The following is a 24,243-nucleotide window of genomic DNA, read 5'->3' on the forward strand; positions in this document are numbered from 1 at the left end:
AAATGGTCTAAGCATAAACATTTCAACAGCCATGCAAAACATTACTCATTGACAAATATTCTGTCTGAAGACAACTGGAATTGGGTGAAATGATAGGTGACAGGATATAATTTCAACGAGTCACTGTACAGCAGGTATGCTCAAAATTGTAAAAGCGCCGATTACATGGATGATGCTGCACTGCATAACACACACAGTGTATGAACTGGGCTTCGCAACTACATTGCAGCACCGCCAGTGGCATAGTTCTTACACTCTTACAAATATGGTTAATAAACTGAATTTGAAAATGAAAAGAGTATACACTGTAATATTAAGTTATTACATTATTTATTACACGGTAATTAATATATTTATGCTATTATTATATCATAGATAATGTTATTTTCATATTCCACCATACATTGCGGTCTATTCAACATGTGCATTCTTTTCTGCAAGTAATCGGAAATCTATTTCCAACGAATTTATTGCAATGCGCAGCTTCAAAAGATGCTCATCTGTTAATCGGGATCTATGTTTGGATTTAGCAACCTTCATTCTCGAAAATAATTTTATTGTTCACACACATGCCGAGGCGAAGGTAGTTAATATAGTGGCAGCGAATAAGCTCATCTTGGGATATTTCGTTTTGTTCATTTTTTTAATAATTTTATTCTTGTCAAGTCATATTTCTGAATTTAGTTCTGAATTCTACGTTACTTTGTAGATTAATTAACTCGTCCTGGAACTGCACTTCCACGGACTGTACTAAATTTACTATGAAAGGATTAACAAAAAGGTTAATATCACTCTCCATACATTCAAAATCACTAAATCTATATTCTGTGAATTCACATTTGAACTGTTCCTGTAGGCTACAGAGATATAATTAACAATATTTTGTTCAGGCACCATACATGTCTTTACAAGTTAACCATCCATGAAGGGTTTTAGTGCCTTAGCGAATTCCCAACATACTACATAACTTGCTCCTAAACTCAGACTCTGTATTGTTCGACTCTCTTCAATGTTTGACCTTTCATTAAGTGCTTTCAATTCTTGAAGCTGTAGTGCACGTTGCACCCCTGAAAAATTATTTTATCAAAACATGTATTTCTGCTAGAATAAAATCACTACACTAATAATAATAATAATAATAATAATAATAATAATAATAATAATAATAATAACAGTAATAATAACAGTAATAATAGTAATAGGCCTAATAATAATAATAATAATAATAATAATAATAATAATAATAATGGTATATGAATACATATTACAGAAAACAGCTTCTCTGTTACTTCGGCATGTTCTGGGTGGCAGACCCTATAATGTCGTTTTATGTTGCTCAGTAGTATTCTTGACAGTACCTTACAACATAGTAAACACTTTATGTTTTCACTGAACGCACAACAAAAGTAGTCTTCCTCCCACACTCTATGGAATGATCGTTTGCTTACAGAAGGCTTTGACTGTGTCATTGTCCTGCACTGTTCGTACGTTACTAAGTACTTGAACTGCCTTCCGCAGTCATCCGTCGAGCTTCGAACGAGGAACAGCACGCGCTACATTGGAAGGTTGTGATTACAGAACGTAATCGGGAGTCAGAGAATGAGCATACCTGCTGTACAGTATGTATGTGTGTTACATAAAGTAGAAATAAATTTTCCACTGGTCAGATCATAATATTGATATCAGTCTGATGATGCTGATAATGTAAACTAAAAGTTGAGATGAGATGTCCTTTGTTGCAGGGCTGCCAATGTGCCATGTGATCACTTAGAATTAAATTATACAGCAGTGTAGTACATTACAAATATCTTGTCATTTGTTTCTTTGAAATCATTCTTAAAGTGTCACTGAGATATTGGCTTTGAGTTGCGTTTGCCTCTTACAGTCCAAATAATATTTATTAATACTGAAGTGTCATATTGGTAGGCCTATATGTACAACTGTCTCAGGCCTATATTCGTCGAAATTAGCATTAAGAGCTTTGTCATTCTATTGCGTGTTGTCTGAACTACTTGCATGTCAAAATGATGTTACTGTCATTGTAATTACATTCCGAAGTTTGTAACGGCAAATTAATTGATTAATAACTTGTTAAATTGGAACATTTCTCTTTGGGTTTTTTGTCCTCGTGATGGCAGTTACCTATTTCACCATTTCATTTACCTCATTGTATTTCAAGGAGTGATGTGCCATAACTGTAATATTGTCCTCAGTGCATCATGGTGCCATAACTGTAATGTTGTCCTCGGTGCATCATGGGAGGTGACATACATAGAATCAGTTGATGATTCGATTGTTAAGAGATTGCTTTTTAATTCATCATCATCGTCATTGGCTCTACAGCCCTTGGTGGGCCTGGGCCTCCCTTAGTAATTGTCGCCATCCGTCTCTATCTTGTGTAGCAGCCTTCCAATTCTTGCACCCCAACTTTCTGGCATCCTCTTCCACTCTCTTTTTAATTAGATCTAAGTAATTCATTTTATATTCTTGTAGAGATTGCTTTTCAATTATATTTAAATAAGTAACTTCTACATTCTTACATACCCACAATATTTAAAATCAAATAATTAATGGAAAAAGGAATTTGACAGGATTGTGCATTTATCATTGGATCAGCAAGTTGCATCATATATAGTTCGTGATATGAAAATATTGTTAATTTACAATCTAGATTTTTAGGTTGGCAACACTGATTCAACCAGGGACTCTAATTGGAAATGTACCAGACAGCCGCTCTGGAAATAATTGCTTCATTACCACCACTAATTGTTTGCCTAAGTAATTGTCACCATTGAGAGAATGTTCTTGTGGGCTAAATGAACTTATACATTGTCAATATAGAGGCTCTGTAAGTAATTGTAAGAAATGGGATTGTGTTTTGTTTACCACTTAATTACAGGACTATTGCACTAAATTGGGGGTGTAGAATTGTTCTGGCAGTTTGTTTCTCTTCACAAACTGTCTTTCACTCCATATAGGTACGTCTTACACAAAAAATGACCGATTTCCTGTAGCATGAATTTCTCTTAAGTCCACCTTCTGGCAGCACCTGGTATACACCAGTAGGAAAAGAATGTATCTTTTGCGTCTAATTTAGCCCTTAAATCTAGTTTGTTACAGATTATTTATAACACGTGATCTATAGACAGACAGAAAAAGCAACAAACAAAACAAACCTAAGCTCTCATGAAATCAAGTGAAGTATCCGAAGTGGACTTAGCATATGGCAGCCGGTCATTTTTTTTTTTTTGCCCAAGATGATACTTATCAGTAAGAGCCTTAAGTCTCATAATACATCTCAAATTGGAAATGAGATATTAATGAAATTCTTGCTATGTTGTGGAAATTGAATGGTGGTAGGTTATAGGTTATAGGTTATAGCATTGACATAGACCAGAGCTGCCCACTGTGCAAAGTTCCTTCGTAGGAATTGCATTGCCACACACTGTCTCTGTCACTCTCTCTCATTGTGCACTCTGTAGCAACGTACAATATTTACAGGATTGTAGGTGTATTTTGCATACAGCATATCTTGAATAACAAAACTAGAAGGTAGCACTTTTTTTTATTTATTTGGGTTTTTGTGATCTTGAAATAGTGTCAGTAATATCAGGGACAGTTATTCACCTGATAGAGAGTCTTGTAATATATTTCAAGCTTGCTTCCATCAGAACTGATCAGTCTTGGTTTCGTATTTTTAAACACGGAGAAAACCATTCACATACAGTACATAAGTGGACCTGAATATGGACAAGACTTTGGCTACTTCTTGGTGGAGTTGAGGAAAGTCTAGTTTGGAGAAACTATGATAAAATGCAGGCAAATTTTGTTCTGCGTAAAATATGCCTTGTATAACTCCAGGAGTTCTAATAAATTCCAAATGTTCTGGGTCATCTTTCGTGTTTAGGGAAAATCACTTCATAGAGACATCGAACATACCCAGAACACAGTCCGGTGATGTCCTGAAAGACAAGTTTCAGGATTAGAAATATAGCTCTATTTTGTTTTTTGAAGATAATAGAACTGTTGATAAGTCAAAGTAATAGTAAAACAATAATAATAATAATAATAATAATAATAATAAAAGTAGTCATAATGAATGTGTGATTTACCTGAACTCTTTATGATTGATGTGTATTGCTGCCACATAACCTTGCGACTGTGCACCGCCTTGTACAGATTCTGGCCAACCAAAGCAAATTGTCTTCAAAATATGTTCAACAATTGTTCCTAAATATTATTACATCAGAAATAAAATGCACAATTTGCAAACAAAAAAAAAATGCGTTATGGATAAGTAATCGAGCAGATTCGAGAAGAAAGATAAGAATTCGCTTTCAAGTAAAGCATCGATTTCCTTTCCCAGTGCTCCGACATTGGGATGTATTAAATGTGAATAAAATATGTTACTTATCTAAATCCGACAAGTGTGCAGTATTTTCTTTTGAATGTTGGCTCTTCCAGGGAAGAAGCTTCTTTTTGGAGGCATTAATTTTATCGGTCATATCTGTTATTAGGTGGTTTTTACACAGCGTAGGTTATTGAGGTGTCCAGTAATGCCAACCCAAAAAGCAAGATCTGCAACGCAATTAGGGTCCTGCAAAATTGGTTGCAGGTATCTCTTCATTTTCACAATTTCTGAAATGTAATCTCCAGTTCATAAATAGTTTCAAAACAAGATGACGTGTGTTCTACCTGCCACAGTTACAACTTTAACCCCACTCGTGCTTCGATGGAGGTTCTTTTAGTGCACTGTGCACTGCACAGTGACACAGTGAACGCCACACATGCATTGTTCACCGTTTGAGCAGCCCTGATATAGACAGTCAACTACTTGTCCAAATGACTATTTTTAAAGACTATAAAACTGTTCCATCATTATATTTTTTGACGTTGCATAGTTGCAGTTTGTATTCTGTCAACAAGTCTAGCTGAGTGGTTTACACTACAGATTAGTATACATAGGACATAGGCCCTAGGATCAAAAATATATAATAATATTGAAATTAGTTGATTGTCAAATTTTGAACTTCAGTGCTGGTAGATGGTGATGTGTCGCTATCTGAACTCTACTAATAGTAATTCAGTTTACCACACACATTTCTGCCCCTATTGTAGAGTTGTGAATTATGCTCGGTAAACACTTCGAAAAATTTTGGACAAACTCATTGCATGTACTTAAAACAATTCTGAAATATCAACGAATCTATAATTTTTCTGTTACAGCATCTGACTGCATTGATAAAGAATGCTGGTCCCTTGCAAGTGACGCCACAGAAACCGTTAAAAGAAGATGCGCCCATTGTTGATATTGCTAGTGTCAAGTTGTCTTCACCACCAAGCTATAAGATTGGGGAGAATGTGGCAACAAGATTTGCTTATGGTACAGCTTTGGCCAAGATTGCAACAAACAACAGTCGTGTGATTGCTCTTGATGGTGATACCAAAAACTCAACCTACTCAGACAGGCTGAAGAAGGTTTGTATGCTTTGTTCTATAGTACTATATTTGTTTTTAAGTACATATGTGACCCGTTGCACGAAAAGGGACCCAAAGTCGTGAAAGGAAATTTTACAGAACAAAGTAATGAATTTGCGATGTAAAAACTGCATTTCTATGTTTTGACATCTTGCGTTACCTGTAGGCTTTTTTTTACATACTAAACTAGGACGTAGTTTTATACAGTGCTTCTTAAATACCTAAATCTTTCTTATAGTTGCTAAGAAAACAAATGAAAACTTTAATTGCATTTTTCTCAAAAAGTACGTAATATAATATCAACATTCAATAAGTAATATATTAAAATCTATAGCACTTAGAACCGTGAATTTTTTTTTTTTTTTTTTTTTTTTTTTGTTAAATGCTGAGTATTTCATCCTCTTTTTTTGGGGGGGGGGGACTAGTCGCATATTAAGCCTTAAAACTTCAGATGCATTCAGTTTTAACCTGCAATTACTCGTGCTTTGTTGTGTAATGCGATCACTTGCATTATGTTGTATCTAACATCTGATCATTTTTTTATAAATCATAAAATTCATAATGTGTTCTTTTGTGTGGTATTATTAATATTTTTCATTTTATTGAATGTAAAAGTATCATAACTCTGCACTCTAAATTGTTATTTATAAAACATCATTATCATCTAATAAACAAAACATTTTACTGTTCTTGGCCTTCCAGCTCTAACATTGGACATTTCAGTATCACTTCCATCTGATTTTTCTGAAGCCATATCATGTTCGCTGTATTCAACATGAGTCAGAAACTGGAGCTGATGTGGAGTGCTGATCATTGTCCGATACCTCTTCTAACCAACTAATTATTTTCGAATAACAATTAGACTCAATTAAATTCACACTCGTCTTGTCTTGTAATATCAAACACGTGATCACTCGCGCAGTTAGATTTCTCCTCACAGAGACACATCTGACCGCTCACGCTGAAAGGAACTAACACGCTGTGTCGCCCATTGCTTCCCCCATTCCTTTCTTCTCTCCCAAACATCGCATCTGCTCGACAAACACACCACAGCAAGGCCAAATAATCTAACAAGGCATTTTTAAGACAACAATTCAAAATTAAATACAAAGAAATTGTAGTAAAAAGTATAAAATGTTAGATTGAACCTCATAGCATGAGTGAACATGGGTTAATGTTCGTTTTGATCATTCAACACTAAATGTTTGTTTCCGTTTCAAATATTAAAATTTAAGACACATTTATTATCTCTTTGCATTATTGACTTGCACTTATGTGAAATTATAACTAAAAGGACCAAAAAAAAAAAAAGAAGACAATTTACAAAAGTAAATGATTATCAATACAAGCACTTCATAAAAATTTTATGAAATGTGCACACTTAAAATAATTATGTAATGTGAAATTTTCTGTAGCATTATAAATGTGCTGTGCAAGCTGGGTACAATATATATGTGGAATGATCAGGGCATATTAACTTCGCATGTGTTACAATTTTAGTTTTTTTCTGTGAGGACAGAAAGAATGAAATGTTGGAGTAATTATAAATTTGATGTTGGTAATATAGATAACAGCAGATTTATTTATTCACATATTATATTTTAAAGGAAATTTAACATTTCCTAGAAGAATTTTGGAGTACAGTATATAAAAACTACATTTGAGGGCTTTAGTGAGTTAAGGGGGTGACAGGTGAAATTTAGGTAATTTTCAGTCAAAAAATGTATTTTCATTTTCTTGTAAAAAATGAAACGACAATCTCTTATTTTCATATGTTGAGCAAGTTTCAATGCTCTGCAGCGCTCGAAAGCATAAAAATTACGCAATATATAAATGGCTACAACACATTTCGTCAGATTCGAAGTGTAAAGGCTCTCACAAGTTTGGTGATAGAAACATTAAATTTTTACTGCATGTTCTATATAATAATAATCCGTGGCGCTACAGCCCACTAAGTTTAAGACCGACCAGCCAGATGCTGGCTTCACGTCCACATGCCAAAGTAGAGGTGGACGATTATCCAACCAGAATGGAGGTATCATGTGGTTAGCACGATGAACCCACCCAGCCGTTCTAGTTGGTTTGCATATAACTGGATTTCGCTAGCTATCGTAGCTCCCCAAGTGGATCACGATGCTGGGTGGACACTGGTCCCATACACTGGCCGACATTTCATGAGAAAATTTCTTCCCCCATGAGGACTCAAACCAGCGCGCATTCTGTAACACGAGTCCTGGGCAGGATGCCTTAGACCACGACGCCATGACGCGAGACATGTTCTATATACTGTGGTTAATAAAACAGCACATAGGTTGTATGATTAAACGGATACTTTTTGAAATAAAAAATTACATATTTATAGTGGCAATGGAAAATTTCTATATTTAGCTATGCAGTGGTTATAAAAATTTGTTCCCACTTTTGTAGAAAAGATATAAGAAAACTAATATGTGATATTTTTATAAATATGCCACTGGTCTTGCAAATAAAATCTCAAACATTTCACTGAAAAATTCAGCAACACATTTCATTTTGAATTACGCAGATTTTTCAAAATAATTTTGTTAATGACTTAGAAACTAATTCACTCACAGGAATGAAACTTCACCACATCATTATCTATCAAACTATGATTATGTGTACAAAAAATTAAGGATGTAGCTTAAAAAATGTAGAAAATAGAAATTTCACCTATCCCCCCCACCCTTAAGGAGACAAGCAGCACGATGAAAAATCTGTATTTTCACGTTTTTGAAATGATCTGTCATCCATAATAATTATCAACTATTATAGTTGTGGCCTGTCCCATTGGACTAACATATTACTTTAAAATTCTATCAGATGATAGTGTCTCTTCATATTTCAGTGAGAGCAGGATTCATCCCAAAAGGTTCATATTTCTACCACTGGAGATAATGGTAATCAGTGGTCCACTGTTTGTGTTTCCTTGGTTACTAAAATGTAGGATATTGAAAATGTTAATGATAAAAGTGAGTCCAAACCAAACACGGCTCTTAAATGAGAAGTGGAAAAGAAGTAAGATAAAATCTTTAAGGAATGCTATCTGGAAATATGTGAGCGACAAACTCAATAAAACTGTACAGAAGAGTAATGAAATAAGATTGTGATTACAGTACTAATAAAAATGATGAAAGAAAATTAAAGTGATGCAAATATCACGAATTAATTGAGACAGAAAAACTGGAGTCTGTACCTCCAAGAATATTATAAACTTTCGAAGTATGATTTGCAGACTGCATTCCTGTTCGGGCTCATGAAAATAGGAACCCTGTGTTGTGTTATGATTTAAAAGAAACTACTGGTTGTCACTTAAAATGTCCTCAATGATGTCATAACTCACACAATATTCACAAAAATATTTTGTTTTCATAAAAATATTCCTTTCTAAATACAAGGTTTATATGATGGTGGTTTTTGTCCAAAATCCCCTCATTTAGTTTTATTTGCAATTATGCACTACTTTTGAGAACCCTGTATATACGTGTAACACACTGTATATGTCTGTTTGTCGATGACTCACAGCAGACTGATGAATCCTGCAACTATTATGTCATTGGCTGCTTGCTTGCTTACTTACAAATGGCTTTTAAGGAACCTGCAGGTTCATTGCCGCCCTCACGTAGGCCTGCCATCGGTCCCTATCCTGAGCAAGACTAATCCAGTCTCTGTCATCATATCCCACCTCTCTCAAATCCGTTTTCATATTATCCTCCCATATATATATATATATATATATATATATATATATATATATATATATATATATATGTACACACACACACACACAGAATAAACAGAATTAAAAATGAGGGAGAAAATCTGATACAGCGATTTCAATTGTGAGTTAAGATAATTTTAACGAGCAGATATGAATATACTTTTCACTATGAAAATATGCAAGACAAAAAGTATAGAGATGCAAAAGTTTTGGTTATCTTCATTATACATAATTTAGTGTCCATAAATTAATTTAATGTTATGCTGTGATTTGTTCCAGGCATTCCCAGAGCGCTACATTGAGTGTTTTATTGCTGAACAAAATCTTGTTGGAGTTGCTATTGGAGCTACTTGCAGGAATAGAACCATTGCATTCGTGTCAACATTTGCTACTTTCTTTACCCGAGCATTTGATCAGGTTGGTTGTGATAACTAAAACTCTCTTCACTGTGTTAAAAGAAATGAAGTTATTGACTACAACTTAAATGTGAAACTTGAGACCATTTGTAATGCTGAAAATGACATGTAAGAGAAGCAGAGAGCTGTTAAATATGCACTTTCGTCAACATCTATTGCAGCATGTTTCTAGCACAACAGTTTGCAAACACATGTGGCACAGACTCTTGTATGTTGTAAAATGATAGAAATTATTCATTGCATGTTTTCTTCAAATAAAAATAAAATATCGAGTTTAAGACTTCATGGGTGAAATTTTCATGAAAATAGATAGTAAAACATCTGATAAATCTGCAAAATGGCTCGTATTGCATGCTTTCAATAATTCTGTACACTTCTACTCCTATACAGAGATACTGTGTCTTTGGTTCACAATAGGAGGAAATTTAACAAATGTAAACAGCGGTGAATGTACAGCAAGTTAAGTGTAAGAAATTTTGGGTTTTTTAAACTATTCTAGTGTGATACATTTAATAGTTTCAAACTTAATTTGGTTTTAGATTCGTATGGGGGCAATCTCTCAAACAAATGTCAACTTTGTTGGTTCCCATTGTGGAGTGAGCATTGGAGAGGATGGACCTAGCCAGATGGGTCTTGAAGATATTGCCTTGTTCCGAAGCATTCCAGGTTTGTGTACTGAAAATTGTTCATATGTGAAGTATAAAGTGAAAGTAGTGTGATTTTGCAAAGGAAAAAAAAAATAATAATTTCTAAATTTTGACAAATGCGTTTGTATTCAGCATCCCTGATACGAAAATGCAGTTTATGGGCATGCCATCTTTTTGTCTTTGTATGAAACTGATTTTGTTAATACTTGATATCTACAAGTCGCATCAACCAAGTTTGACACACATTAACCCTCCGCAAATTGACCTGAAATGCACACACTGTAAACTAAGTGGATATGGGGTAATGGAAATGGACCCCACCAGCTTGCCAAGGGTTAAATGAGCTTTCTTTTAATAAAAAGTAATGGGGGTTTATGTAAAAAGATAGAATTTGGGTTTACTCGAAAACTTTTTAAACATGTTTTTTCTTAGATAACTGCTGGATAAATAAAGTAGGTCTAATGTAGGCTGTATGTCCAGAAACATTGTGTCCTAAATTATTTGTACAATTGTATTGGCAATCAAGAGCTTTTAAAAGAAAAAACTCTAGATGTTGAAAAAAATCTATGAAAATCGCAAAATTTTCGCAACCCTGCCCATTGTGGAAAAAAAAAAGAGCAAAGGACAAACCTAAATTTCGTCTAAAAACTAATTATCAGTGCATGGAATAACTCCAATTGAAAAATCTAGGGTATGAAGATAATCTGCACAAATTACTATATTTACTCTATTACCCAGTACGCTCTTGTTCTGAAAGAATCTAAAAAAAAAAAAAGTGTGTGTGTGACTTACTGGAACAGACTTCTCTCTCACACTAGCCTACTGTGCATCCCATGCACTCATCTGATGTACCATTCTATCTCTCTGCTGTTAGGTCTCCAAAATTGCTAATGGAACAGACATTGAAAATAATAATATTAATGCTGTGAATGTTACCATTATTATTATTATTATTATTATTATTATTATTATTATTATTATTATTATTATTATTATTATTATTATCGTCACCTTTTTATGTTACAAAAGTTAAGGTGCATGATTTATTTGAGGGTATAGGGTATTCGAGTTAATATGGTAATTATCAAAACATAATCAGAGCTGTTACCAAAATCAATGAAGGAATACATTAATTATATTAGAATATATTGGGAAACATGAAGTCTCAATATGTACAGTCAGAATTTCTTCAATTTAACAAATATTTTAAATGCCAGGGAAGGGTAGTTATTTTAATGGTAGGTTACCTGCCTTTGACAGTGTCTTAAATATCTGCTTTATATAAGAGAGCATTTGGCCATTAGTTATTTTCAGTTGGAGTGATGATGTGTAAGAGTTAATTTATTCGAAAATAACATAAGATCTCGTTATAAAGGACTAATTCATTTGTCACATTGCTATGTAAAATCCAAAGCAGTATCACATTCAAATGCAGTGTAAGAGCTGTCCAAGGAAACCTGTTGTAAATTAACCTTTTGTCAGCTTCAGTTGACAGTAACTGTATCATTTAAAAAATCGAAAGTTTACATTAGTAGTTGCATGCAATGAAATGGGATATTACGGCATTAAGTCCTCGTCACTTATGTATCTCAGATTAGGGTGACCAAATTCACGTCAATAAAACAGAGGACATTGTTCGAAAAAAGAGGACAGAAAATATATACTTAGATTTAGGCTTAGGCATATATTATGCTTTAAATTACGTCAATGTCTACTTTATTACAAAATATTTACAGTACAGATTTAAGACCGTAACACACTACAGCGAGAAATATGTAATGTGTTTGTCAAGCTGTGGAAAATACTTTCCTTTAGCATGCAGGCATGGCGCGTCCTCAGGTTGCGGATCGAGGAGACTGCCTCCAGATATGGAGGGTAGCTAACAATCCTTCACCGTAAAAAAAAAAACAGCTTGTTACGAATCCTTCAAATAAGCCTCGGAATAGGACTGATTCTCTGGCACGACCACAGCAAAGGAATAAGGTTTTGAGATTTGGTACTTGGAATGTTACAAGTCTATATAGAACAGGAGGGGTAACATTAGAAGCAAAAGAACTAGCTGGATACAGAATAGACTTTGTGGGAGTACAGGAGGTTAGGTTAGATGGGAATGGCAGAACATAAATAGGAGATTATTTGTTGTATTATGGGGAAGGAAACGATAATCACCAATTAGGAACAGGATTCTTTATTCATAAAAGAATAAAATCAGCAGTAAAAAAGGTCGAATTTATCAGTGATAGGTTATCATATTTAGTACTTAAAGGTAGATGGTGCGATATTGTAGTTATAAATCCTCATGCCCATACAGAAGAGAAAGGCGACCATATAAAGGATAGCTTCTATGAGGAATTGGAACAGACTTTTGATCAGTTACCTAGATATCACATGAAAATTTTATTGGGGGATTTCAATGCTAAAGTAGGACGGGAGGATATTTTTAAACAGACTATTGGAAAAGAGAGCCTACACATATCTAGTAATGACAATGGAGTTAGGTTAGTCAACTTTGCCACATCAAAAAATTTAATTGTTAAAAGTACAACATTCCCCCATAAGAATATACATAAATATACTTGGACTTCTCCAGATGAATTGACACATAACCAGATAGATCACATCTTGATAGATAAAAGAAGACATACTAATATAGTAGACATTCGAACTTTCAGGGGGGCAGACTGTAATTCTGACCATTATTTGGTAATTGGAGAACTAAGAGAAAGACTATCAGTAGCCAAGCGAGTAGAGCAACAAGTTAATATTAGAAGATTCAATATTCCGAAATTAAAGGACGAGGAAACTAAGCAATATTATCAGGTCGAAATTTCAAATAGGTTTGCCATATTAGCAAGTTCTGACGATGTTGAGGAAGAGTTAGATGTGAATAGCGTGTGGGAAAATATCCGAGATAATATCAAAATTGCAGCTGAACAGAGCATAGGTTATTATGAAACTCAGAAAAAGAAACCGTGGTTTGATGAAGATTGTTGCATGGTAATAGAAAGAAGGAAACAGGCAAAATTGAAATTCTTACAGGATCCAGTTGAGGTGGATAGAGATAATTATTTCAATATAAGACGGGAAGCAAATCGTACACTTAGGAATAAAAAGAGAGAATACTTGAAGGAAAAACTGAATGAGGTAGAAACAAATAGCAAGAATAAAAACATTAGAGATTTATATAAGGGCATAAAGGAATTCAAGAATGGATATCAGGCAAGGGTAAACGTGATCAAGGATGAGAATGGTGACTTGCTTGCAGACGCTCATTCAATCCTGAACAGATGGAAAAACTATTTTGGACAACTACTAAATATACATAGGCCAAATAGAAATGATTGGGACGAAATTGAAATACAAACTGCTGAGCCATTTATACCCGAACCCACACTTTCTGAAGTCGAAATTGCGATAGAAAATCTGAAAAATTATAAGTCTCCAGGTATCGATCAAATTCCAGCAGAATTAATACAAGAGTGTGGAAGTGCATTATCTAACGAAATTTATAAGCTTGTACTTGCTATTTGGGAAAAGGAAATTGTACCAGAACAATGGAAGGAGTCCATTATCGTACCTATCTTTAAGAAGGGGGACAAGACTAACTGTAATAACTTTTGAGGAATATCACTTTTGTTGACTTAGTACAAAATTTTGTCCAATATTCTTTTGAGAAGATAACTCCATATGTAGATGAAATTATTGGGGATCATCAATGTGGTTTTAGGCATAATAGATCAACTATTGACCAGATATTTTGAATTCGACAGATAATGGAGAAAAAATGGGAGTATAAGGGTACAGTGCATCAGTTATTCATAGATTTCAAAAAGGCATATGACTCTGTTAAGAGAGAAGTTTTATATAATATTCTTATTGAATTTGATATTCCCAAGAAACTAGTTCGATTAATTAAAATGTGTCTCAGTGAAACGTACAGCAGAGTTCGTATAGGTCAGTTTCTGTCAGATGAGTTTCCAATTCACTGTAGGCTAAAGCAAGGAGATGCACTATCACCTTTACTTTTTAACTTTGCTCTAGAGTATGCCATTAGGAAAGTCCAGGATAACAGAGAGGGTTTGGAATTGAACGGGTTACATCAGCTGCTTGTCTATGCGGATGACGTGAATATGTTAGGAGAAAATCCACAAACGATTAGGGAAAATACGGGAATTTTACTGGAAGCAAGTAAAGAGATAGGTTTGGAAGTAAATCCCGAAAAGACAAAGTATATGATTATGTCTCGTGACCAGAATATTGTACGAAATGGAAATATAAAAATTGGAAATTTATCTTTTGAAGAGGTGGAGAAGTTCAAATATCTGGGAGCAACAGTAACAAATATAAATGATACTCGGGAGGAAATTAAACACAGAATAAATATGGGAAAGCCTGTTATTATTCGATTGAAAACTTTTATCATCCAGTCTGCTGTCGAAAAATCTGAAAGTTAGAATTTATAAAACAGTTATATTACCGGTTGTTCTGTATGGTTGTGAAACTTGGACTCTCACTTTGAGAGAGAGGAACAGAGACTACAGGTATTTGAGAATAAGATTCTTAGGAAAATATTTGGGGCTAAGAGGGATGAAGTTACCGGAGAATGGAGAAAGTTACACAACACAGAACTGCATGCATTATATTCTTCACCTGACATAATTAGGAACATTAAATCCAGATGTTTGAGATGGGCAGGGCATGTAGCACATATGGGCGAATCCAGAAATGCATATAGAGTGTTAGTTGGGAGGCCGGAGGGAAAAAGACCTTTAGGGAGGCCGAGATGTAGATGGGAAGATAATATTAAAATGGATTTGAGGGAGGTGGGATATGATGATAGAGAATGGATTAATTTTGCTCAGGATAGGGACCAATGGCGAGCTTATGTGAGGGCGTCAATGAACCTTCGGGTTCCTTAAAAGCCAGTAAGTATGCAGTAATGCTCGAAATAAGGCATAGCTGACATTGGTCGGCTAGCGATTTTTTGAAAACATAGCTACCCAACTATCTATGTTTCCTGCTCCCACAGATAACCTAACCTAATTGCAGCCTATACAATTTATATTACGTGAATGAAATTGAACAATTATTAAAAAGTCAGATGTTCAAATTTATGTAACTTTATTTCTATCAGTACATATCAAACCCAAAGACTTTGTATAGTATTATCACAGTCTAGTATATACAGTCTCGGAGCTCAATACATAGTAAATATGCATCCATAGAAGTTGGTTACCACTAGCATCGCTAATATCGCTTCATTACGACAATGCGAAATAGTACCGGCACAGTCAGTTGAGCCGTTTAGAGCAGAAGTGGTGTAAGTCAAAAATGGGTAATGAGGGTTAAAGTAAACATTCTGTAAAATACAGCGCAAAGTAGCAATTAATATTCAATTTATTTAAACTATTACTAGTCGGTGGATAGCATGAAGGACATATTAACTGCTACTTTGCACTGTATTTTACAGAACTTTTACTTTAAACCTCATTACCCAATTTTGACTTACACCATTTTTGCTCTGAACGGCTCAGTTGTTCCTATCACCCTCACAACTCAAGCTTCGCGACTGTATATACTAGACTGTGGTATTAGGCCCATATACAAGGTCTTTGATCAAACTCGATTTCTCGATTTACTAGCTACCTCTGAGCAACGACCATAACAAGGAGGAGCAAAGAGAGTTATGGCCATTGGCTAAGAGTATATTCTGTCGATGCTGCTGCCACCTACAGGCAAATTACTTGAAAAAGACGTCAAATCATATAATTTAAAAATATCAGGCATCCAAATTACGAAAAGGAGGAAATTTCTTGATTTTTTTTTTTTTTTTTTTTTTTTTAAATCTGCTGAGATCCCGCACAAAGGCCAAAAAAGGACGACATGTCCGGACAAAAGAGGACGTCTGGTCACCCTATCTCAGATGCATTTAAATTCTGGCACCAAGAAGTTAAATGTACATCTACTTAAACCATAAAATTTAATAAACTGTCAACATTGTGGCTCTTGGAATTAAGGATGCCTCTTTCTGTCTGCAATCTAGAAATCTAAAGTTCATAGTTTAGGTGCATTATGAATGCTTTCTTACATGTAAGGATGTGATTTTATGGTGATTATTTTACCCCAATTTGGGTTATTAAAATTGTTTAATTTCGGTGAATATTTCATAAAAGAAACGAGCAATTTCGCGCATATTTTGCACCCTAAAGAAACTAAAAAAAAAATTAAATATTTTTTAAAATTATTATTGAAACAATCCCTTTGAAACCAAGAGAAAATTGTTTGCATCTGGTAATTCGATTACAATAGGGGCCAGTTTTCTGTTTCGACTGTTGTACTTTTGCAGAAGTTGCAGTTTCTATACTGAGTTTGTATGTGAAGGTTATGTGTTTAGTTTGATAAAGAAAAAAAAAAAAAAAATCAGTTTTCTGTGGTTTGTGAAAAGTGTAAACTCCATTATGTCATATGAGAATTTGAAAGGTAAACTCGGTGAAACATTTGGATTTAAATTGAACGATTGTGAAGTGCTTGACAGAAAAAAAAAAAAAAGTTTTTTTTTTTTCATGTTTAGTGATGCAGGAAACATTGTTACTAAATGTAGAGCGACACTTAATTCGGAGCATTTGAATGCACTCACATGTTTAAAATTATGGATGAAGCGGTATTAACTAGGTGAGTCTTCATATGTTTTTTATTTATGTTTGTCTCAAAAATTCCCGGAGAAATTGACACAATAAATTATAAGCCTCATAATAAATATGTCTGTAAGTAATTAAAATAGTTTTTTAATATAATGATACAATATATACAGATATTCAACACTTAATACTTGTGCTTATCACCAAACTCAAGTTAAATTTAACAATAATAATTGTGCATTACAGTATATTAAAACATTTTTTCAACTCGATCAAAACTTGATTAATCTATCGATTAATCGACTAAATATTTTGATCGATTAATGGCACTATAAAAAATCAAGTGCGTAAGAAATGTTCATTTATATTTTGTAACAAAGAAAATTTTCACGTTTCATTTGGAAGTTATTTTTCGTGCGAATTCTCAATAATGCCTGTTTTTTGTTGCAAATATCGTGACTATGAAGTAATTTCGTGGATTGCGATCAATTTCGCGAAAATTCGTGGATATATTTCACTTAATTTTTAACTTTAATTAAGGGATCTGCATTTTCCATGCATAACATTTTCTAATACATTTTGTATTGTTAATAACCAAAACTCACGCCCCTACTTATGTGTGTCTTTTAAGTTATAGTTACTGTAACTTAATTTTTGTGAAACGTGTAGAAGTTACAATAAAAGACATCAGCTGTAGGGCTTCAACAGAATGAAGGAAAAAGTCTTTAATGTTAAGAAATGAGTTCGTTATTGATGATAATCGAAAGCTTCAGAAATATGTAGATAATAATAAAAAGTTGGAGAGATTGTAACCCATTCATTTAAGTTTCATTAAAATTATTGCTTGGACTTGTATAGGAATGGCAAATGTAATTTTATGGTCATTGAAATAACATTTCTAATAGTGAATTTGGTTTAAATTTCAGGGTCTACTGTCTTTTATCCCAGTGATGCAGTTAGTACAGAACGTGCTGTAGAATTGGCAGCAAATACAAAGGGTATCTGCTTTATTCGTACATCGAGACCCAACACACCTGTTCTGTATAAAAATGATGAATCTCTGCAGGTAATTTTCATTTTAAAATAAGACAATTATGTTTTCGTGAACTATGTTTAAGTTTGTAAATAAGTAGGGCCTACAACTTTTATTGTTCGAAAGAAGATCTTTTCAAATACTAAATTACTACTATGGTTTATTGAGCACAATGTGCATGATATGAACAAAACAGAATTTATCACGAAGCTGTTTCACTATGTGAGATTATTTGTTTTGGGCAGTTTTTGAAATGGTACAATGTGCACTGTTCACCACATGCTGTGCATATGCAGGTATCTCTTCTCGTGGAACCCATGGACTGCAAATCTTGTGTAAAGATGTCTGAGTGTGAAGTTCGTCTAAATATATATCTGTTAATTAAATTTTGTATCTCTTTCACATTAACCCAATTTGAATAATATAAAAAAGAATAGTGCAATAACATTTTTTCTGGTATAAATATACTGTAATAGTTTAACGTTAATCAACGTTAATTTAGAACTCTGCAGAAATTTCTCTTGAAATGTTTTTAGCATGACAGAGCCGGATAGCAAAATATTAAACTTTTTTTTCTTCTAACATATGTTTTAATTTCCCTAAATACGTCCATTAACTATGAAACTTGGTCCCCTACAGCAGCTGAGTGGTCAGATCTTCAGCCTGTCATGCAGGCGGTCTGGGTTCGATTCCTGGTCAGGCCTGGATTATTCATTGAAAATATATGTAGTGACTCTTCTGGCAGAAAGTTTGCAGTTGGGGTATTTCTCGAGATTCTCACATTTCCCCCTGTTAACTATCACCATCATTCCATTTAATCTCCATTCCATTGTCATTCCATAGTATTCCTCCAAATGCTGACTGACAACGTGTGGAGGAATAATTTTGAGGGAAAAATTGTTCCGGGGCTGGGCATCGAATGCGGGACCTTTGATTAAACGTACCAACGCTCTACCAACTGAGCTACCTGGGAAATCTACCAGACACCAATCCAATTTTTCCCTCTATATCCACAGACCTCAAAGTGGGCTGAAATTATTGAAATCAACTTTACATGGAGTTATACTTGAAAGCTTGATTTGCATAATACACGTCACTGTTCATTAACAGAAAACCACAATTTAAGTCACACAGAGTTAGTGTGTACTCAATGTTGGTTGCTTGACGGCCTAGATCATATATAAAACAGATCAGCCAAGCTTATATTAAATTTGGACGCAACTGGAAAATAACGGACGCTATGCGTCGCTAGTGTCGAGAAATGAGCTTGCGATAACAAACACTAGATGGCAGAGTACCTGAACAGTACATAGAGTAATACGACTGTGGGATGACTTTTTTACGTCATGCCACCTCCAAATTTCTTTCTCATTGTAATGTGAGGTTATGTTACAATAAGACTTTGATGTGTCGCTAATTGTAGCATACAGAAGCTTGTTTTACCCAAATTCATAAACACACATAGATGACATTTTGGTACATGGCTGATGTAATGTTGTTTGCGTTCAATATATAATCTGTCATCATTTGATGTACGGAATCTAATTGTTTTTAATTTTCAGTATACAATACCTCCGTAGCAACAATTATCACAAAATACTAAAAAGAGCAGATTTGTCTGCGTTTGTTGAATGCACATCATGATGCTCACGAAAAGGCACTAATTTATTTTGTGTGAACAAGATTACAATTTTTGAATATGAAGGAAAAGCAGGTATCCCTCTTCTGAAATTTATCCGAAAGGGGAAGAATTAAAACTCCCTCCCCCCAAACATGTTTCCTCTTTTCTAGGCCTATATGTTTTCATTTTACAGGTGTATTATATGATGCGATATGGAAGCAGATAAATAATAACTGTACGTTTCTCGTCCACATTAAATTCAACATGTTCATAACGTAGACCTGATATATTGCTTCACGTAGGCTACACAGCTGCCAGTGTTCTTTTTACGAATAAGCGGTCGTACTAATCATTTTCTTTTCATCTGAACTATTGCTAGAATATGCGTTTATGTTTTTATTTGCTCTGTATGTTGTTAAATAACTGCTGAACATCGTCTTTGGTTAACAAATTGTTCCAGTATTCGTTTTATATCAGTCTTACGGTATTGAATTATGTCCATAACGTGGGCGAGATATTATCAGGCTGGAAAATTCGCTCTGAATGCATTTTTTTTACACAATTTTCTAATTTTCAGCAGATTTACGATACCCTGTGCGGTTTCTCTGCCAATGCAGAGTTAATTGCAATATACGGTAATTCAGTTATTTTCCTGACACTTTTATATCCGTTCTCATAAACGTACTGATTTAGATTCTTTACCCTACTGTAGGTATTTTGCTCTACAAATCATCGTTAGTCAAATGAAATAGCCTATAATAGTTGTTTGTAACGAATTAGTAGACAATCTCAATCCCTCCTGACCGCCTCCCTTACGAATTTCTTTCTCACTTTAATCAAATTTACTTTATACTGGTCCTTAAATTACTGAAACTAGTGCTGAGGTAGTTACGGTGATTTCTGAAGTGAAAATCGTTCAATTTATAAGGGTGAAATCAAAAATAACTTTTGTAGCCTTTCCTTGTCCTTAATTGGAAATTTGAGTAACTTCATATGACGACAATATTTCTTCCTTCTTCTACAGTTAACATAATCGCAGATGGGATTTCTAAATGAAGTTTGTTACACAGAAACCTTTGAGACAATATTGACACTTGAAGTTCTTTATATAGTTCATCTATAAGAGTTAAACTAGCGCTGAGGTAGTTTCCTTCATACTCAGCTTATTCACCTTGCATACATAGCCTGTAACAGGTTAGGTTTGGTCATTGCTGTCATGGTAATTTTTTTCTTGGCCATACACCCCACCCCTTGCTTTCTCCCTTGAAATATATTTTACTCTCCTCTCTCTATTTCTCCAATTGTCATTTAATTATCATTTTTTTAATATTAAAGAAGAAGTAAAGAAATTGTTTTGCTTTACAATTTAATTGTACAAGTTTGATTTAAAGAATACACCATGTAGCACCACCATAGATGCACACTTGTCTCGATGAATCTTGGAGTGTATATTTGCAGCACTTCTTGTTTTTCAACCATTATTTTATATAATTCTGGATTCCAGTGCTGAAGAGGTGGATAATTTTTGTTTATGAACATCAAACAAAATAGGCGTTAGGTACAGTAGGAACAGGAAGAGATGATCTAAGATCTGTATAGATCTCCACATACAAAACTTAGGCACCCATATGCCGTATGGCTCCTTACAGACAAAATTTTCATTTCCCCATACGATTAATTAAAAAAAATGGTAGGTTCCATACGATATATGGCCTCGTGTGGTCTCCATGACAGCACTGGGGTCAGTTAGTTTAGGCACTTTTACACCTTGCATATACAATCAAATGCATCTCCACAAAAAAAATTCCTTATAAATTGAACGGTTTTCACTTCAGAAATCACAGGAACCGCTTCACCCAGGTAAGTAGTTAGCAGTTAATCATTTCAAAGCTCTTGTCATATTATGAAATAGCATCACACAATGCTGCCAAAATAAATGTTCCCAGTGTTAAAATTACAGAGTGTAAATTTCGCTTAGGACAGTTTTTGCTCTGTAAAATTAAAGGAAACAAACAGTATATCAAACCAGCAGCTGAGACACAAAGCATCTGAGACACAAAGCACCTGAAATTCGAAAGTGGTTAAAAATTTTTATATTTCGTTCTTTCTTATTTACCAGCAACAGAAGTACCGGTATCAGATTTTTTGCAGAGATAATATCAGAGGCCCCTCCTATTAGAGAATGTTTTGAATATTATTATATTCTGGAAAACTACATTGGCACATCAACCTCCCCTCCCCCCGCCTGAATTCTGGGCTGAAGCACGAAAATTTCGAAATGTACAAACTACAGATGTGGCAGAATATTACCACAATGGTCTTCAGCAAGAATTTTGTAAGACATATCCAAATATCTTCATGGTCATTATATGTATTAAAATAAAACATATACTACATGTGAAGTATCTACTAAAAATGAAATAGAAATGGGAAGGACAATAAAAAAAGTGGAATGGACAAACACTAAGAAACTATTCATCTTGAATCAGTATGAACAATAGGACACTTTTTTGGTGTTAGTGGTATAGAATATGAAATTAAGTTGCATCAATAAGTTTTTCGAGTTTAGCATTACTTTTAAGTATTTATTGTCCCCCTGTTGGAAAGATGGAATTACTTTGTTTGAAACTTGATGAAATTTTATTGTACCTTAACTCAATTTATAAAGGTACAATAAAATTCAAAATAATAACTGCAGGCCATTTTAAAATAAATCTGTTGGATGTAAATTATTTCTTAATTTATTAGGACCATAAAGGTATTGTTACAAGTGATAGATTGAATCATTTTTATTTTAATAATTTAATGTAGGATGATTATTTCGGGAATTGTTATGCTCTAAATTGTGAGGATATTTTAATACTTTTTTAAAATATAAATTTGGAATATGTTTCCAGTCAGTAAAGAGTAATTCAGAGAGACAGAGGTCTCAAGCATATTTATTGACACATGCCAGAATTATTAAATATGAAAAAAAGAGTTCTTGCACTAACATACTGTTTATAAAGTAACCAAATCTTAAGAAATACAGTATATGTACTGGTATTCTATATAAAGGCATAGGAGTGAATATAAATCTGTTTTAAGCAATTCCTATTTAATATTCCTGCTATAGGAACATGACAAAATAAATACAACGCAGCATGGAAGCTAATTCAACTCTTTATCGAGTATTGTTGATGAGATGTGTTATGAAGGTAGACCGAATCATTCAATATAAATGTGTAAATAGGACGAATAATAGTAGATTAATTTCAGTGTATGTAGTATCAAAACTGAAAGCGGTAACTAGTCTATGAATGATGTCTTAACAAGTATAAATAAAATGGACTCTTGGCAATAGACACACATTTGGCTTCAGTAATAACTAGGACTTCAAGGAATTTATGATAGCTCACATGTCAGGCAAAACTCTGAATAGTCAGCATTGTCGAACTATAGAAGCGCGATTAAAAAGTATTTTTTTCCCCACCCATTACATATGATTGCTTTTTTCAAGTCCCGGTAATAACATTATTAAATTAATTATCCCACATATTTGGGTGGTGCCTTTCTTTGTTTCTGACATAATTTATGAGAGTTTCTCTTTTACACTTCAATAGAGAAATACAACTTTCAGTGGACAATGAACGTGTAACTCTAATGGAACTCTAAGAACCACAGCATTAATGTTTTCTTCTTTTCTTTCATGCCCTTTAGTTTTTGTTGCAGATAATATCATGCTATTGGATAATTATACATGCACCTTTCTAATAAAAGTGGCATATATTTCACTGGTCTCAGAAGTAAAATTAAATGTATAATAGCTTCTCGGTGCAAAATATTTACTGAAAATTATTGTAGGATTTGAATAGAAATGTCACATCTCAGGCAAGGTTATTCGTGGATGACTGTATAATATATAGAAAAAATTAGTGATAAATCTTATATCACCGCCTTGCAAAACTAGCTTGATGTTATTGAAAACTGGACTACAACAAATAAAATTAAAATCAATGTGAGCAAAAGTAAATCAATATGTATCCTTCTGTAAAACACAAAATTAAATTCGTCTCATATACCAATTAAATGGATCACCAGTGTCACAAGTAAACACTTAGGTACTGTATATATTTTAGTAACAAACTGGTTGAAATAAGTCACTAATATTACAAGGATAGCCTGGAAAACACTACATTTCTTTATGCGTATTCTTAAGAAGGCTAACCGAAAGTCAAAAGAATTAATGTACATAACTCATGTTCGGTCCACTGCTGTGGAGTAATGGTAGGCACATCTGACCGTGAAATGAGTGGGCCCAGGTTCAAATCCTGATTGGGGCAACTTACCTGGTTTGAGGTTTTTTCCGAGGTTTTCCCCAATTGTAAGGCGAATGTCATGTAATCTATGGCAAATCCTCAACCTCATCTCGCCAAATATCATTTCACTATCATCAATCCCATTGAGGCTAAATAACCTAGTAGTTGATACAACATCGTTAAATAATCAATTTAAAAAAAGGCGTCAGATAAGCAGAGGAAGTTACAAAAGCTTGTGGTGGCAAAGAATTTAAAGCGTCTGTTTTGTTAAAAAAAGGGAAGTACTACAAATGGCAGAAAAAGTGGATAGCCTATATTGATGTATTTGTTACGTGACATTACACAGGAGATATCACCACATATAGTTGTAAAC

General features: G+C 34.0%; 1 protein-coding gene across 2 annotated transcripts in view; it reads left to right on the top strand.

Annotated features, from left to right (window-relative positions):
- Window positions 1-24,243, top strand: part of LOC138707845 (transketolase-like protein 2) — a 163,271-nt gene that overhangs the window by 122,105 nt on the left and 16,923 nt on the right. For both annotated transcript variants that reach the window (XM_069837824.1, XM_069837825.1), the window contains exons 6-9: window positions 5,227-5,478; window positions 9,497-9,634; window positions 10,173-10,299; window positions 17,845-17,984. In XM_069837824.1, coding sequence (XP_069693925.1) covers window positions 5,227-5,478; window positions 9,497-9,634; window positions 10,173-10,299; window positions 17,845-17,984 — 657 coding nt within the window. The remainder of the gene's footprint in view (window positions 1-5,226; window positions 5,479-9,496; window positions 9,635-10,172; window positions 10,300-17,844; window positions 17,985-24,243) is intronic.

This window comes from Periplaneta americana, chromosome 10 (genome assembly GCF_040183065.1).
Source record: "Periplaneta americana isolate PAMFEO1 chromosome 10, P.americana_PAMFEO1_priV1, whole genome shotgun sequence".
Classification (NCBI taxonomy): domain Eukaryota; kingdom Metazoa; phylum Arthropoda; class Insecta; order Blattodea; family Blattidae; genus Periplaneta; species Periplaneta americana.